Below are 18,569 nucleotides of genomic sequence, written 5' to 3' on the forward strand. Positions count from 1 at the left end.
GGCCTATATGTTTGGTTTTCAAATACACCTGTGGGATTCCATAAACACTGGATTGTTTTGAAACTCAGAAATATTTGATTCTTTTTCTAAATGTCTCCTTCCTGCCTTTATTTAATTCTGTTTGGTCAAAGAGCATGTCACAGTGGTATATGAGATGTGCAAAGGTCAGCCAATATATTTGGGAGTTGATATGTGAATATGATATGTGAATATGTTCCAGATGTACTTTTGCTTATAGCTAATGTGCCCACAATACCTTTAAAGAATGTGAAATGTACATTTCTGCACCCTCATGTGGTAGGCAGTGAGACAAAATTGCAAACTGTAATGAAGCATCTTTTCTTTGCCATCTTTTCTCTTTTACACATTTTATGACACCAGTTTCATAAACTGAAGTTCTTTTCTTTAAAGAATCATGAGTGCTCTATCATACAAGCATTGAAATCCTACCTGAGCCATGCAGGGCATCAGGAACATCTCAGCATGTATTTTTTATGCTCATTTGGGTCCACCTTTAATCAGAAAGGTTTTTCTTTGAAACTTTTGGCAGGTTTTGTGTGCTTCTGCATGGGAGCTGTGAAGCTGCCTGTGTCATTCACCTGTACAAATACTGGTGCCTCAGAGCAGAAGCTCACCTGCCCAGTCCTCAGAGAGAGATGGCATGGCAGAGCAAGGGCAGAAGAATCAAAACCAGCAGTAAATCTTTCCTGAGATCTGAGCAGACAGGCTATGAAGCCAACAGGTGGTCAAGACATGAAAGGAACTCTTGGACACTACAAGGTTGCTGCTTGTGGTCTCAAGGTGTTTTTTGCAGCTGGGATGTTCATAGTGGAAGAAACCAGGGATGTTCCCATGCTGAAACCTTGTTTTGTGGTGGGGAGCAGCAGAGAAGTTGTCAAATGGAAGAGAATGAGAGGGTTCCTACGAATCTGTGAGCGCTAGCCAGTTACCAAAACTGGGTAACAACTGCCCAAACACTGCAGAGGAGCATGAGGGTGAAGTAGCCCAGCCAGCCATGGCAGCAGACACCCTGTGCATGAGGAGCTGAGTTGCTAATGCAAGGACAGTGTGTAGGGGATGTCCCAGGGAGAGCAGGGGTCCCGGACTGCCAGCTGCACATGTGCACCAAGCCAGGGCCAGGAACCATGGTGGTGGCATGCTGGAATGGGTGTATAAACATAAAATACATGGAGTGATTCAAGACTGCTTTTGTAAAGGAAATCCCACTTCTCAGGGATCTCTGGAGTTCTTCAAAGGAGCAGGTTGACAAGCATGTGTGTAAACATGATCCAGTTGACATAGTCTACAAATTCCAAAAGGCGTTTTACAAAGTTCCTGACCAAAAGCTTTCAAGCAAACTAAACAGGCATGGAGTAAGAGGATAAAGGTGGGATATGCTAGTGTGACATGGAAATGGGTCAACAATGGGGCAACAAGACTGGCTGAGAAGACTGAATTACTTACACAGAGTCAGTGCTGTGAGCCAGCTGTGCAGAACTGCCCAAGAGCTGTAAGAATCAGAGGGAGAACACAAAATGGCAATTGACATTGAGTGGCAATAAATGTAAAGTAAAATAATCCGATCTTGGCATATGGAATTACAGGTTCTGCTTATTACTGTTCAGCACTCAGATACGAGTTATAAGATATGATTCTACAAAAAAATCAGTTTAATCTTCACAACCTGTAAAAAAAAAAAAAAAACTGGTGAAATGTTAGGAATCATCAAGAAAGCAGGAGCACCTGGGCAAAGCTTTGGTCCCTATTTTCTGTATCCCTCAGCATGGCCACAGCTCCTCAGCCTGCAATGGAGGTGAGAGGGAAGAGTCTGTAAAAGCTGCAGAATCATCTGTCATGGGAGACCGTGGTAAGGGATCATCATTTGTTCCGGTACACCTGACGAAGGCAGTACAAGCCAGGGTGGGAAGAGACAGTCCAAGGTGTCTCTGTGCGGTCAGCAGCAGACCTGGAGGCTCCTTTCTGAGGGATGCAGATCTGCCCTTCTTCCAGAGGAAATGGGAGCAGTTCATGGAAATCACAGAATCCTGTAACACCAGGTTGGACGGGACTTCATGGATCATCTGATCATCATCACCAATGTTTCTTGGCAAAAGCAAGGTCTACACCAGACAGCCCAGCCAAATCCTAAGAGTGTCCAATTCTGAGGAATCCACCACTTCCCTCAAGAGATGATTGATTGTTCTTATCATGAATAGTTTTCCCCTGTGTCCACCTGAGATCTCCCCAGGAGTAACTTGTAGCTATCATCCCTTGTCTTTCCCATGTGACTCCTTGTGAAATAGGGAAATCCCTCTCTTCTTGTTATCAAATGTATGTTATGAAATGCTTTGGATGCTCAAAGGAAGTTGTAATTTGTCCTCAGCAAGTTCACTCCCTTTTACTATGAATCAGAGGGTGCAGAACAGGCTCTTGTGCACAGTTTGTCAGACTGACTTTCCACTTTGGTCCAGAAATTAATGTGAGGCAGTTCAAGGTGCTTCACCTAGTTTGTTTAAGGAAACATTCACAGTTACTTAAACCATTTTAAGGTCATACATTTATGATCTGCTAGATCAGTTTCTTCTCCTGAGACAACACTGAGAACATACAGAGTCCTCTTAGCTGGAGGTGTACTGGAGCAGCCTGGCGGCTGGTTTCCTTGGGAGGGTCATCAGAGGAGCAGCTTTTGACTGATTCAGTGGCAGTTTGGTGGATGCCATGAGCCTTGTGGTTGGTGTGCAGCCTTGCCTGCCAGCAGCAGGGTGGGAGAAGGGCTCCATGAATCTGCAGGGAGCAGGCAGAGGGGGCAATGTCTCCATGTATCCCTGGGGAAACCAGCATGCGGGTGCTCGGTGAGCTGGGTGGGCTCTCCAGGAGCTGGCAGACAGCACTGCCCAGTGCTTGGTGCCCTGTAGCCCTGGTGTGTCTGATGGCCCCATCCAAATGTCCAAATACTCTTGTCAGCACTCTACCTATGAACCAGCTGGGTGCTCCTACTGGCATCTTCTCTGCATATTCTGAAAACTTCCTGGCCTCTCCTCCTGGGAAGGTTCCTTCTGCCTTTGTTGTTTCTGGCATACTGCAGTGAGCTGGGATGGAGCTGGAGGTGCTGGGATCATTCCACGGGGGCAGCTGGTGTCCATGTGGCCCATTTTCCCTGGGCAGAGAGCACGACGTTTGCTCTGTCTGCTGCATCCCCCAGTGTCCTTGCCCACCCTTCACGCCTCTGGCTGTCCACGTGCACCCGCGGGTGAGCAAACGGCGGTGCCACAACGGCCAGGGTGACACCGGCGGTCACCCAGCTCTGCCCGCCCAGCGCCAGCGGCTGTCTGCACTGGCAGCGTGGGGAGAGGTCGCAACATCTGCTTGTGCAGGAGTGCTTTTGAAGGGAAGCATTGTGTGTTTTCCGCGGCAGTTCCCATGCGGAGGTGATGAAAATTGTATGTTTTGGCAAATCTTTTGTTTTATTGTGGTGGCTTGCAGCGGGGCAGCTCCAAGCAGCCGCTGCCTCTTTGACAAAGCACCAGAGGATTCTGTTAAAAAGTTGTGTTTAGTAATTGTAGTCGTCGTGTCAGACCATAACTGACTCGGAGCTGAAGGATTTTTGCGAGATGAGTAGCTATGCCAGCAGGGACCCAAGTCTCCTGGGCCAGCCACGCTCTCATTAAGATTTGCCGCTAGCCGTGGCGGTGTTCGGCAAGTATGTGACGTGCATGCTGTTATTGTATGCTTGGCTTGTCAGCCTGCAGCTTTCTGACACTCACTTATGTCACTCTTTATTCAGAGACGAAGAAGCTTTTGATAATTTGACAAGACAAGCTCTTAAACGATCTAGGTCATGGCCTTCACTGTCTGTGATTGTGAACATATTTCCTGAAAGCCCTGTCACTCATCACAGCTACATTTTCTCCCGGGGAGCCGCGGGCCCGTCCTGGTCTCCTGTCAGCGCGTGCATTTTGGTTATTCATACGCCAAATACAGTAGCGGGGTTTTTGCTCGCCTTTGGCCGGCACTCGCATGTTAGCGGGGCTAATCCGCGCCCCGCGCCCGCGCCCCGCAGCGCCGCCGTCGAGGGCCCTCTCGGCAGACGCCCGGCCGAGGGGAGCGGAAAGGAGGAAAGGCCGCTTAGTGCCGGTTTTGTGTTTGCTCATTGTTGTGGAAATATGAGAACTGGTGGCAAGGGCCTCGTCTATTGAGCTCTCGAGTCCCGGTCTGCTGTCAGGGGCTGTTTGAGATTGAGTGTTTTATTTTCTTTGATGTTCACATTGGAGAATAGGGAAGTGGGAATTAAACAACAGATGCATTAAGCCGTTGCTCTGGTAAAACAATAATTAGCACCTGATAAAATCCAATATGGGTCAAAACGCGCGGCACCCGGTGTCGATTCTCCCGTGATGGCGCCGTGCAGTGGGTCAGCCCGCGGCTCGAGTGGCCGGGCCATGGCAGCAGTGGCGCGGCTCGGGGACAGCAAGGTGCCCAAGGTGTCGGCAGGTGTGGGCACGCTGCCCTGGCACTGGCACTGTCCTCTGGAATGGGTACCTGGTGTGCTGGTACATCCAAATGCGAGTAAGGTCAGACTGCTGGGGCAGGAATAAATGCAGTTTTGTTTTAATGGCGTTCATCATGCTGCCATAGTAGCTGGGTACCACGGGGTTTTCTTTAGAGGAGGGCGGTTCGTGGTTAAGTTCTTTTAAATAAATAAGGAAAATCATGGGTTTGGCAGCGGTTGTGTCTGGCTATGCTGTCTTCCATAGCAAACCTCTGCCTCATTTGAAGAGCCAGTATTTGGTAGTAATTGGTAATCATACTATTTTTCATTCCCTGATATAGATGCAGACAACAGCCCTGAGCTGATGCAAAGTAATGAGGTTCCTGGTTAAAAGCATCATCTCTAAGAGCTGTTGTTTAACAGGGTCCCTGCTCAGCTGTTGTACCCCACTTGATAATGGTGAGCAGTATTACCTCAGGTCACCACCTGAATGAAGGATATGCTTAGCCTTCCCTCACCACCTTCATCCTTACCTTCTTCTGGTTTTTCCTCACCCTTAAAACATCCCTGAGGCTAAAACCCAGCTCTGGACAGCACCACAAAGGGGCTGGAGATGTGCCTCTCCCAGGGTTCTGACAAGACCTCTGCCAACTCTGGTTCTCACTCAGAGCTACAGATTTCTGCTCAAAGTGATGTCTTTGTGTCCAGAGCAGGAAAAATACCCAACCAAACAATTATTCAAAATTGAAGTAATTTTACTGATGATGATGATGATGATTTATTAAATAGCAGTCATGTGAGTAAAGGTCATAGCACAGAGTGGCATTTTGCCAGGATAGGACAACTCACTGATTGCAATTGTTCAACCATATTAGCCCGGGCACACTGTGGTAATCGAAAGGTATCCAGAACTAATGTACAAATAACTGCCTGCTACCCCTGAGCTGGACTAGCACAGCTGTCCTGCACGGCTGAAACCTCCCCAGGTCTGAGGGAGAGGCTCAGAGCTCTGGTACAATATTTTTACAGGTTGCAGAGTGTTTATATGTTGCTCTCTGAACCCTGGCTAAGTTAGGGAAGGAGGAAAATCCTTTTGTTTGTGCTCAAAGACAGCTTGAGTGTGTTCAAAGTGTCAGATCCTCGGTGAGGAATGTGATGTCCTTCACACATTTCCTTTATAAAAATATTAATATAAAACTCAAATATTTACACACAGCATTTGAGTAAGAGGAGAAATGTTGAACCATTACACAGAACAGATTGTAGATTTTTCTGCAGACAATTATGTTACTGGTGGAATGAATAATAAATAATAGCATTTCCATCACATCTGGGAAAAACACACTGTATGTGCCACAGGGTGACTGGCAAAAACTTGGATTTTATTTTGAGAGATACTGATTGTGATGTGTTTTTTAATTAACACGCTCCATCAAAATAAAAGAATTTTGATGGAGCAAGAATTTGGGCATGAGTGAAAAATTTATTTGAAATCTAAAGAAGTGTTAATAGTACTCATTTGCAAGTAGTCATGAGGCTTCAATGTTCAAAATTGCAGCTGCAGCATATTATGGAGAAGCCGTGGAATACTACATTTCTTTTTCTTTTCTTAAAATGAAGGTCGGCAAACCAAGTTGCTCATTGTTCAAATGAGTACAGTGCTGATCTTATATGAAGGTAAATGTTCTAAAGAGAAGTGAAAGCCCTCATCTGCAGTAGCTTTGTACCAAAATGCAAAAAGCGCCCCATTTCCGTATCTGACTGTGGCTCAGGGGCCGTCAGAAATATTGTACATTAAGAACCTGTGAGAGAGTGGTCTCAGCTTTAGTGACCACCAACATGTTCTGATTTTGTTTTAAAGATCCACATTTTCCTCTTTACCATCTCTCATATGTCTCTCAGGTCAATTCTATCACTGCTGTGACTTAAAAACCTGTTCTGATTTTTTTTTTTTTTTTCCAAGAGCTGCACTTAGGACTTGGTGTGAAAGTCTGGCAATTAAAAAAAATTAAAAGGGAAGAAAAAAAAAAGGCAAGCAAGTCATTGTAAAAATAGCAACATTAAAACAATCTGTTATGGTTCTTGTTTACAACTCATCTGACATGAGGTTGCTGAGGATTATTACATGTAACAATTATATTTTGATTAGGAAAAAGATACATACAAAAAGATAAAATATTTCTGTTCATACATGAAAGGAAGGCACCTTGTGATTTAATTTCTAGAGCGTCATGTAAATTTAAAATGTCAGAAAATGTAGAATTTAAATCCGCCCCTGTTTGTTTTGCAGCATTAATGCTTCCTACAGTCACGAACACACTGCTCTCCCAAACTTCTGCCCCTCGGAGAAAAAGGGCAGAGAGAAAACTGTTACTGGCTTTCTGACAATGGCAGGGAGTGTGTTAAACCAGTGTAAAATTCAATTAAACTGTCTAGCCGGGTTTTTGAAGCTGAAATGCAGACCCTTTCAGTTAAGCTTCTTATTTTCCTGTGACCGACACCAGTGGATACTGTGTTATGCCAAAACCAACAGGCTGTAAAGCACCTTGTTTCATGCTCCTAGCTGATCAATATTTTTATTTTCCAGGCTTGCCCAGAAATATGGAGGCAGTATCACCTAACAGTAAGTAGAAACACCTTTTTTATTTTCTTCTACACCCAACCTATTTACTCCTCTGTGAACTGCTGACCATAAAATATAGATAAGCATCTTCTCTGAGAAGATAATAAACATCTCAAGAGTTTTTGAACTGAAGAAGGCAATGAAACACTGTCACTATTTTTAAAGCATCTTTAAAACTTCTGTTTTCATTTTAATACTGTAATAATTTAATTAGTGCTTTGCCTCTCTTCTCTCAGTGACCACATCTACACATAGAAGGTGCATTAAATTTTAAGTTAGCAGAAACAGTAATCCCATCTCAGATATCCTAGATGCTGGTAATTAGTCACTCTGTGTGACAAAGCTTTCTTCTTAGATGAGTGAAATAAATCTCAGTTAGACTGGAGACATGAATTTGAGGAAAAACTCCTTATAAACTTTTGAAGATAATTTATAGTTAGTCAAGATATCGCTGTGACTGCATGTTTGGCCTGCCTTAGCTGATTGTTAATCCCTAAAACAAGAAAATAAAACATCGTAAAACTGTGCCAGTTTCTTACTTAGGATTTTTCCTCATATGTAAAATAGATATAAAAATACAACAAAATGCATACAAATTTGGTTAATATTGAAAACTCAGACAGTATTTAACCAGTAAAAGCAAATTCTTCCATTGGTGTCACAGTTCTTAAATATATTAATTTCTAAAATTGTCTAACATAAAAACACCTTTAAAAAAGCAGGGCTTTGTTGTTCCTCTGAACTTTTCATTGCTCCCCTGATCGGCCTCACATGAATTTTGCTCTTACAGATAATTAACCCCTGTTCTCTGCTCTCAAAAAAGTAGAAAAGTTTCTCCACTACTTTTCTTTTTGGATCTTTGGTTTTTTTTCTCTGAAGCAGTAGATGGGATTTGCTTTATAATTTGTGCCTCCACCTCTTCATGGCAGTGGAATGCTCTTTTTTCTGCTTTTTTTCTTCAAAATTCAATGAATAGAAGAAATCTGCGCTTAAAACCTCTCATTTGTGTTTTGTGCATAATGATTCTAACACAAAGATCTGCCCTGGAAATCCTCCACCCTTCCTGAGAATTTACTTTTAAACAGATTTGGTAAAGATTTTTTGTTGATTTGGTTGGTTTGTTGTTTTTGGGTTTTTTTTAAGCCATTATGAGCAAAAAAAAAAGTTCATTCACTGAGTATTTTTGTTTGTTTAGTTTTAGTTTGGTTTTAAATTGGATGAAGGAAAAAGGTAAATGCTCTCTTTCATTACAATCCCTAAGGGTGCATGTAAAAACAATTTCTGAAACGTTCTCAACACTTGGAACTTACTAATCAGATAGAAATATATGGTATAGTAACATCCTGCGTTCTGTTTTTTTACTGAAGTAAAAGATGTAATTTAATTTTAGTCCTACCTGCCTGAGTTGGAAATTTCTCAAGAAGTGAGTTGCCAACAACACTTATAAAATATTTATCTGCAAAAAAAAAAAAAAAAAAAAAAAAAAAAAAAAAGCATGGGGGTAGCTTAAGTACTTGACCAAGTGCCATACCGGGGCAAAATTTGAGGTATCTTGAGGTTAGAAATTATTTCTGTGGATTTTTTAGAAAGCATTCAGGGTTTACACTTAATGTAAAGTAAAGCTAAGAAAAAGTGTCAAACAAGTTCTTGTTAGAAAATGTAGTGGTTACAAATATGAGCATATTATTAAAAGTACCCCTTTGGAAATTTATGGTGCATTTTAGGGACATTTTGAAATGTGGTCAAATAGGCACACTCACAGATTACTTGGTATTGCATCAGACCCTTCCTTCCAATAAATAGATTTCTACTTGGCAGTGAATTGCAGTTTATCTGCAAATAATACACATTTCTGGCATGTGGGAAATGTTTTACACGCCTTCATTTCTTGCATAGGAAGAGTGCCTTTGACTCAAAGTTACGTTAGCAGTTGTGTTAAGCCTGGAATTAAAAAATTATTATGGCAAAAGATATGGCTGATATTTGCAATAAGTAAAGTAAAAGAAATTGCATTATCTGAATTGTTTACAATTTTTGTTTTATTATTCCCTTTAAATATTCTCTTTTGCACCCAAAGCAGAGCAGAAGTAAATAATGTTCTAGCAAGAAAAAAAACTTCTAAATCAGAATTATATATAATGTTTAAATGTATTTTATATATGTATCTGTAGGAGTGTAATAAAAAGCCAAGGTTTTTTATTCTCCTATCAGCACAGTAGTATTTCACCATAGAAATTATCGTACAATTTTCCTGTTGTAGAATAAATATTTCGGTACAAGCAGCGTTAAGAAAAATACCACATGTTTAAAACACAAGTGGTGTTGTGGCTGTCATGGCCTACAGAGGCTGCCCAGCTGTTGGGGGCCACAGAAAAGCTTTTCCTGCACTTCAGCCAGGGATGCAACCACTAGACTTAAATGGTTTTGGCAACTGGGTGGTGGGCATCGCACTCGCAGGTCCGTGTACATGCAGATGAGCTTGGGCATTCAGTTTTGTGATAATACACCGGATTTTGGCACCGTTTGCAGAGGGCTGCCACAGAGCTTGTCCGAATGTTTTGCGTTCTGTGAAGTATTCCTGGTTAATTTCTGTGAATGCTGGTGAAGAATCACGCAGCCTTCCTCCTCTCTCCCTCATGAAGATTTTGGTTATTTCATTCATTTTCCATCACTTTCCTAGGAGATGGACTGCCATCTATTGACTCCTCAGAGCCCCTGCACGGCGCGGGGCTGCTCGAACAATGACTCAATAACAAACCCATTCTGCTCTTGGGGATGGTGGTGGGGTTTGTTGACGTTGGCCACGGTGACAAATTTGAGCACATTGCAAATAATTTGTTGTATGGGCAGAAACATCTTATTCCAGCCAAAACAGACTGCCACGCACAAGGCATCTTATGAAGGAATGGCAAAAAGGATTTTAAGTGGAATATTTTAATTTGCCTTTTGATGAAAAAACAGATTATCATAAGGCATGCAATGAAGCTTAAATCTAAGGGCTGTGTGCTAATCAAAGCTTTAGAAATGGCTGAAAGTACTTTCTTTGAACTTATTCTTTCAACTCTTTTAACTGAAATTATTCAGGGAAAAAAAGCCAATCAAAGTCAGCAGAAAAATCCAACTCCCACTGTGGTTTAAAATACTATTTAATAATCTCTTTAAGACAGTGATTTAAAACTTTTACAGATCATTTTCATTACAGCTACACTCCATATTTCTTCTGTATCAGAGAAGGGCAATTATATTTGTCAAAATATATTTCAAGTTCTATTCATGTATATTGTGAAGATTTATCAAAGGGGTTATTGTCAATCAAATAACAGGACAAAGGCTTCTTTGGCAGAGTCAGGATAAACACTTTTGGTCATAGCTTGTTGGAGTGTCAATGATGATACGTGTGATTTTTTTGGGCACAAGGCATTTGGAGGCCTTGTTGAGCTCTTTGTTCTGAGTTATGAGGAAGCTTTGCTTACAGCTGTGACTTCCTAAATGCCAGGTGCTCCACAAACCCAGAGAAACACAGCCCATGTTCCACAAGACATGCTGTCACATCCCCTCTGCACCCTAAGGATGCAGGGGTGCACACAGCAGTGGTTTTTCACCCTCAGAGCACTTGGCTCTGTCTCATTCCCTTTCTCCTGTCACTTCAGATTTGAGCTGTAAGTCTAGTGATATTTATTATGCACATTAAGTGGAGGCCAGGTTGTAACTCTCTTACAAACAAAAAAGATAAACCCTAAATAACGCTAAAAAAATTGGTGGAAAAACTTATGAGAGGGCACCCAAAGGTTTTCTTTAGTTTGCTTCAGTTCCACAGTTTATTATTTAAGAAAGACAATATTTCCCTTCAAGTCTGACCTGCTGCCCATGCACCTCGCCGTGTGGCCCGCGGCAGCTGCTGTCCTCAGCGGGCCCAGGCTGCGGAGGGGCAGCGCTGGGGCCACATCCCACAGTGGACAGCCCTTGTCCCTCTGCTGCTGCTGTGGGCAGCCCGGGGCTCGGTGTGGCCGTCCAGGGAGTGCCGTGGGCCAGGCTGCCTGTGCTGACCAGCGGCTCTGCCTGGGCTGCCTGTGCTGACCAGCGGCTCTGCCTGGGCTGCCCGCACTGACCAGCGGCTGTGCCCGCGCTGCCCGCACTGACCACTGGCTGCGGCCTGGGCTGCCCGCACTGACCACTGGCTGCGGCCTGGGCTGCCCGCACTGACCACTGGCTGCGGCCTGGGCTGCCCGCACTGACCAGCGGCTCTGCCTGGGCTGCCCGCACTGACCACTGGCTGCGGCCTGGGCTGCCCGCACTGACCAGCGGCTCTGCCTGGGCTGCCCGCACTGACCAGCGGCTCTGCCTGGACTGCCCGCACTGACCAGCGGCTCTGCCTGGGCTGCCCGCACTGACCAGCGGCTGTGCCCGCGCTGCCCGCACTGACCAGCGGCTGTGCCCGCGCTGACCGCTGGCTGCAGGACCACAGGGCCTCTGTGGCCAGAGCGGCCTACTGGAGCTGCTGCTGGGGGTAGCATCCACCAGCAGCTGACATCACTGGAGAAAAAAGAAGAAATTATCTCCATGCCCAGACACCGTGTTTCGCGCTGGGCGCCAGGTCGTACCGTGAGGCCCCGAGCGTGCCCCGGTGCATGGCAGCGCCAGCGGGGCAGCGGCCGAGGGCGCGGCGCTCGGCGTGTTTGGTGTCAGCTGGAAACGGGCTGGCTGCACATCTCACCAACCTGCATTGTCAGAGTGGTTTGTGCCGTGCAGGAAGGGATGCGGCCCAGCACCAGGATGAGGCCGCCACAGTCAAACGGGAATGAACTGTGCAAGTGCTAGAATCTTCAGTAAATATCAACTGAGTAAAGAAATTCTGTCCCTAAAATGGACAGAGCAAGTTTCTTATTTTCCTGAGGTGTTTCTTGCGGTTGATGTGTGTGTTAAAACATAAACCTCACTGGACAGTGTTTTCCTTCTGTGGGGATGTCTCATTTTTGATAACCCCGTCATGCCCTGGTGCCGCTCCAGCCAGCCACGCTGGCTCCATCCCTGTGCCCTGCCTTCACCAGCCACGTCTGCCTGAAATCTCCCACAGCAAGATGGCCACCAACAGAGCTTTAGAACAATCCGAATTTTTAATTAGCAGAAGCTATCATTTAACACACTTTTTAACAGTTTGTTAATCTTACTTTTAATCCACTTACATAAAGGAAGGTGAACCAGGAGCTGGCTGATTTGGCCCTGTGTATGAAGGACACAAAGAGACATGCATCTTTGTGTTTAAATGTTGCGCTCAGATTTCTTTGTGTGCATGATTAAAATTCCTCATGGCCTGCTACTTTTTTTCTGAAGTGAAAATGTAAGCCATATCCCTGAAAGTCAATTTATATCTGTTACAGTGTGACTTCAGAAAGGAAAAATTAAAATCACACAACCCTAGCAAAAAAATATTTAAGCTTGAGAGAAAGGACATTTGGTTTCCAGATATTTTGTTAGGTGTTGAGCAGTGAGGGAAGGAGTGGGTGTAGGAGTATTTTGGGGAGGAGGTTAATCCCTGGTTTCCTTGCAGCTGTGGCTGTGACATGGCCACAGGGCTGGCTCCACTGGCCATGACACAAAGCCACAGACCATGGGGTCAGTGCATTCCTCTGGAATGCTTCAGCACCTGGGCAGTTTCTCTCCAGATGTGTTTAGGACATTTCTAGCAGCTCTAGAGAAAAAAAAAAAAAAAGTCTGTTTGTGAAATAGGCAATGTATTTCTCATATTTTGGAATCTCAGAGTGGGCCCTCATGTGCCATTACTTCAGTATCCATTTAGCAGGATATTTTACAGGGAAGGCAGCTCAAAATTCCTAGGGTTATGGATTTAGGGTAAAGATGACTCTGGCTCTTGTGAGTTTTGGGGCACATGAACACCTAGAACATACCTGTCCACATACCTGCTTGGGTTTGTGAAGATTTTTTGCTCGTTGAAAGGCTCCTTGCCCCAATAGCCAGAGGAGGAGCTGGGGCAGAGAGTGGCCAGCAACAGGCAGATATTTTGATTTTAAACTCTCTGTGTTTTAGACTCTCTCTTTTCCAAACCTGACCTGTCTTGCAAATGGCTTTCAGTTCAGGGATGCTGCTGACATGCTGCCAGCCCTGCACAGCTCTCCTGAAGAAAGCCAGCAGGTCAGAGGAGGTCGGTGTGCTGGGCAAAGGGATTTTACTGCTTATTTTCCCCTACTAATTGTAATTTTCTGTGTTGCTACTCTCTTTCAAATGTCAGATATTTTTTGAGGCTATCAGAAACCTTGACTCCAAATCTTTTCCTATTGCAAAGGAATCATATTTCACAAAATATATTATTTCTGATAGGTTGTTTTTTTTTTTTTCCAGACAACAAACACAGTTTCAGGTCCTGAAATAACTGTTAGGCTTAGGAACTCAAAGCATATGGTATAGCTTTCAGTACAAAAGCATGCTAACTAAAAGTTCTTTCCCAATTTTTGTTTGAAAGGTGTATTTAAATTATGATGGGTAAAAGAAGTAGCTTTAATAACCCTGTATAAATTTTCTGCAAGGATCTGAGTGGACATTTCGGGTGGGATGAACTTTCTAGCATCACAGGTACCACCTGCCACTCACCTTATCATGTAGTAACCATGGTAGGAAGTGTCCTGCTTCTCTAACTTTTATCTGTCTCATGCTCTTCTGCACCTGCTCCCCAGAAAACTAAATAAAAGCTGCGTTAAAATTGAGGGTTAAAGAGAGATTACATCTTGACCAAGAATGGTATTTCTGTATAGGAAGCAGTCTGGAAATGGGGAGAGAGTAGAATAGAGAACTCGTCTGATTGAACATTCCTGTGATTTTGGGGTTCCCAGTGATGCTATTGAGGTGCTTGTCTTGGAGAGCGGCGTCACTCAGAGAGCCCCGGCTTTGGCACACGTGTTGAGGTGGTGTCAAGAGCCCTGCTTGCTGCAAAAGCAGTGTCTTTCACTGTGCACGGGAAATGGAGAGGCGCAAAGGATGGAAATTGATGTACTTTACTATTTTAAATTGCTGACTAGCTAACTCCCACCTGCCTCCAGCATTCTTTGTGCAGTACATGACATTTGGTGGCATGTGTCCCTCCAGCCCTGCACACCCCAAACCAGACAGGTTTGCGTTATTTTTGTGATGCACCAAAGCTGTTGGGTGACTGGGTAATTAATCAAAGAGAATAATCAGGGAAGGTTTGCTGCTGAAATATTTCCCCTTCATATACTTAACCACATTTCTCTTAAGGGAAAGGACTAAGATGTTTTTTTTCTCCACTGCTTACAAATTCAGTTTAAAAATTTCACCTCTCTTTCCTTTCATCTGAGAAGGCAAACTTACATAAGTATTTACATTATTATCATGATTTCAAGTATTAACCACCTAAATAAGGAAGATAGAATTTTCAAGCTAAAATGAGGCTTCCAATGCTCTTAAAAACATCTAATGTTTTAAAATTTTAAATTTTAAATTTTAAATTTTTAAAAATGTTTTCATGTTTTAAAACATTTGAGAAAAAAAATAATTCTGTGCCCTCTTTCTGCAGTCAGTGATATGTGTGACTATTCATATTAAAGTTCCTACATTCTGAGAATTTCTCCAGAATTTCTCCAAACTTGATATGAAGGTGGCTTTTTAAAGTTTTGTTAGACCTTTAAACCAGTCTCGAAATTTTGTAGGAAGCCAAAAATCGTCTGCAAATTTAACAGACATTTTTAAATGTGAAAAAAATCACAGTTGCACATAATACGCATAAATGCCATAAAATGGATTTTGGTACATTTTTGTACTGCAAAGTGGAAAAAGTATAAAAAGTCAGCAAATCTGTTTACACTGCGTGGTTCATCCTGCTGGCGATTCGTGTGTTGCAGCAGCCCGGAGCTCATTCCAGTAAGACAGTAACTTCCTCAAGTTATGCTCGATCATGTTAATAATCTACGGATTAGGGTTCCCTAAAAATATTCACTGATTTAATTCCAAGAGGGTCTATCATGTCAATGATATTAATACATCTTGTTGGGTCCTGTCATGTGTATAGAAAAGTTTCTATCCCCGTGACAGAATTATCCTGATTTTGATTTCAAGTCTTGAAGAACCAAATATAAAAGGAATTAAAGGAGCCAAGGGCCCGCACAGAGCGGTGAGGAGCACGGGGCCATGAGCAGGTGCTCACAGAGAAGCCTCACAAGTGTGTGTGAGGTGCACTGTGCTGTGCTGCGCTGTGCCACCCACTGAGGGCTGCAGAAGGAGGCGACCCCGCAATTTTTGGCTACAGGGGAGTGAAGTTTGGCCTTTGGTTTTGACTCATTTGTTAATGCTGAGTCTGTGTTAAATCACCATTTGACAAACATGCCCCCACAGCCGTGAGAGCGACTGTGCAGTGGCCAGGGGATGCTCCCAGGAAGGAATGGGCACTCCAGTTTGCGTCTGGCCCCTTTCCCTACACCCTGCTGTCCCCACGGCGCGGTGGAGCGGTGTGGTGGCAATGCTGCCCGCTGCGGGGTGGTCAGCTGCCGAGGAACAGGAGTTGTTTTTACACCAGAGCAGGTGAGGAATTCGCAAGGGAAGGACAGGCACTGCCTGGTTCAGAGTTTCTTACAGTTCTGCCCAAAAGTGGCTTGTCTTTTTTTCCTTTTTTCCTTTTTGCTCCCCTCCGACTTGCAGTTTCTCTCTGAGTCTCTGCTCACCTCGTAGCCAACAAAAAGTGTTTTTGTGTTGTTTCTTGACTGTGCAGTTAATTCTGTTTCTAATGAATTTTTATAACTTCTTTTAGCACTTAAAAAATGGGATGATGAGCACTTGTGCAGGAGTACAAACACTGGAGGGTTTCTGTGGACTGCGTGATAACCCTGAAATACCTCCTCCTTTAAAATTCATTGCCCTGGATTTCAATGAGATACCCAGTTTCTGTCTGAGTTGTTTTGATGTCAGATGAGAGCTGGTTAAATCCATTCTGATTTTCTGATGGTGGCCTCAGGAAGGAAAGAGAAGAAAAATTATAGCACAGAGATACTCAAAAGTTGGTCTGGAGGAAACTGTTTTGGTCAAGAGCATATTTACATGGTGTGAGAGAGCAGAAACCTGATATGCTCTGATCCATTTTTAGACGCTGTATACTATTCAGGAAGTCCCAAGTCACATTAACGTAAAAACTGCATGGAATTGAAAACAATTTTTAAAAACAGGTGCGCAAAAAGGAGATGGAGAAGCTTTTGTTTGTTAGTGGTTGTATACAAGCTGTCACACACTTCCAAGGACATAAGCAGGATGAATGTCACTCACCATGAATCTAGGTGCAAATAACTGCTATTCCTGAATATATATGATGCTTTTTAATGGAGACCACATTAAAAAATTATGAGAAAATGGATAAACATTAACATGTGCAGTTGGCATGTTGGTAATGTAAGGAAAGTACTTCTGTGAAATTGTCTGTTAGTGAAGAATCCTGTGTGCTGAAGCCGAGCTGCTGGGGTGTTTAAAGGGAAAAGGTTCAATTATTATCTATTTAAAACATACCCCAAAACTCATTTCTAGCAAACTGATGCATTGCTCACTTGGCATCTCATATTCTTCAGCAAAACTAAAAGTTTTTCCCATGTTTACTTCCATTTTAGCTGTGATTAGAAGCCATTTCCAAAATATTTATTAAGAGTCTATTCATTAAGAAATACCTGTTAAGAGTGGTCCCCTAAGAAACTTATTCAGATGTGGTACTTCCTCCTTTTGGGTGCAGTGGTGAGGGATGATCAGTAGATGACATAAAGATTAAAGTGAGAGAAAGGAAGCTGCAAATCATCCAGAATGACAGTAAAAATTAAAACCTTGGGGTTTGTCAAGCTCCCCCGTGTATTAGCTAATAAATATAACTGCTTTAGTTGTGTTCATCTTCTGGTTTTACAGGCTTTGCAAATGTTTGTTTTCAGATTAATGTATGAATGTATGTGTAACTATGCATATGCTCAGCGTGGGGGCAGCCGGTGCCGTGCCCTGGCAGATATATAGATATATAGAGATATATGTAAACATTCGGCCAATCCCCTAATAAACATTCAAATAAAATATACATGTCCCAGTGCATGAGTCTCCTCCTCCGCCTTCTCCTCCTCTTCCTCCTCCACCTCCTTTTTCCTTCTTCTCCTCCTCCTCCTCCTCCTCCGCGCAGTCTCTCCCCACCTCCCCCACCCCACTTCAAAGCTTGTGGTCCTTTCTCCATCCGTGTACTAAAAGGTTTCTTTGTGAGCCAGGCCATTTGTCCGTCATTGTTTGGGGCCCAAACGGTGGTAAAATACCCTGTCACCGATCTGGAGCGCGGTGAATGGCAGCTTCTCTTCGGACAATTGGCGGCGGTGCCGAGAAATATTCCTGAGAGGATTATTTAACCTTTCAATTTAGGGGGCACAAAGCCCGGCTGATTAATGAACTTTCTGATGGGCGCCGATAAGCGGATCTATTTCTTTATTTCCTCCAAAAGTGATTCCTTCTCCTGTCCCATATTACTATAATCTTAAACATAAAATGTGGCAAATAGATTAAAAAACAGCACTAAAGAGTTTATCTGGCTAGCAAACTGAAGGAGCTAAATTAAAATTGGTAATGAAAGCAGTGGCTGAGCCCTGTATATGGTTTTTAAATGCGCTGTGTATTTTGAAGAGACTTATTCTCCAGCCTGCCTGGTAATGACTGCTTTGGGTGCGCGGTTCGGGTCCAGCTTCTGTTATCCCCCCAAAAAAATGAGTTGTGTTATCTGGATGACTGCAGACACATATGCATCCCCCTTTCTCACTGCATGGGCAGACAAGGTCGATAGCATTACAAGGTATTTGTGGCAGTGCTTGTTTCAGTTTTCAGAGCTGCCAGTTTTCAGCCAGATTTGAATTACAAAAGAAGAAGCTGGCATGAAAATTGAAAGGGTTTATCGGCTAGTCTGAAGCCTCATAGCACATTGCTTATTTATGCAGTCCATTTGCACCAGGAAATGTAAAAAGGAAATACATTTTAAAAATAAGGTCATAAAGACCCAGATATGTTTAAGATGGCAAATAAAATATAGATACCTATAATATCTTTCCAGGAAACGATTTCACTTAATGTTGCACATTACTTCGGAGGAGCATTTATGTTACTGTCATAAATTTGTGCATTTGTGTCACCATACAGATAGTCCCCAGGGATTAAGAACGAAGTGTTTGCTAACTTACTTTAAAATTAAAATAGAAGGGGAGATAGGTTTGTAGTTTGAGAGCCACATCAGGAACAGTTAGAGTTTAATGTGCCATCGTTTTTAAATAACATTTTGCATTCCCTGTAACATTAGCCATGGACTGCTAGAGAGATGCCACCACCTTTGGAGAAAATTGGGATGCCTTTTAAACCATGAAGATTTTGAGGCATTCGGGGATTGTATTGTTGTTATCCTCACTATCTTGCATACATTCATTTTCTCTGTGAACTTGA

At 43.2% G+C, this 18,569-nt stretch overlaps 1 protein-coding gene across 3 annotated transcripts in view; it reads left to right on the plus strand.

Annotated features, from left to right (window-relative positions):
• The window catches only part of ZCCHC7 (zinc finger CCHC-type containing 7), a 94,300-nt gene that overhangs the window by 66,352 nt on the left and 9,379 nt on the right, over positions 1–18,569 (plus strand). For all 3 annotated transcript variants that reach the window (XM_085567710.1, XM_085567708.1, XM_085567709.1), the window contains one exon: positions 7,077–7,112. In XM_085567710.1, the coding sequence (XP_085423836.1) occupies positions 7,077–7,112 (36 nt within the window). The remainder of the gene's footprint in view (positions 1–7,076; positions 7,113–18,569) is intronic.

This window comes from Lonchura striata, chromosome Z (assembly GCF_050655825.1).
Source record: "Lonchura striata isolate lonStrDom1 chromosome Z, ASM5065582v1, whole genome shotgun sequence".
NCBI lineage: Eukaryota > Metazoa > Chordata > Aves > Passeriformes > Estrildidae > Lonchura > Lonchura striata.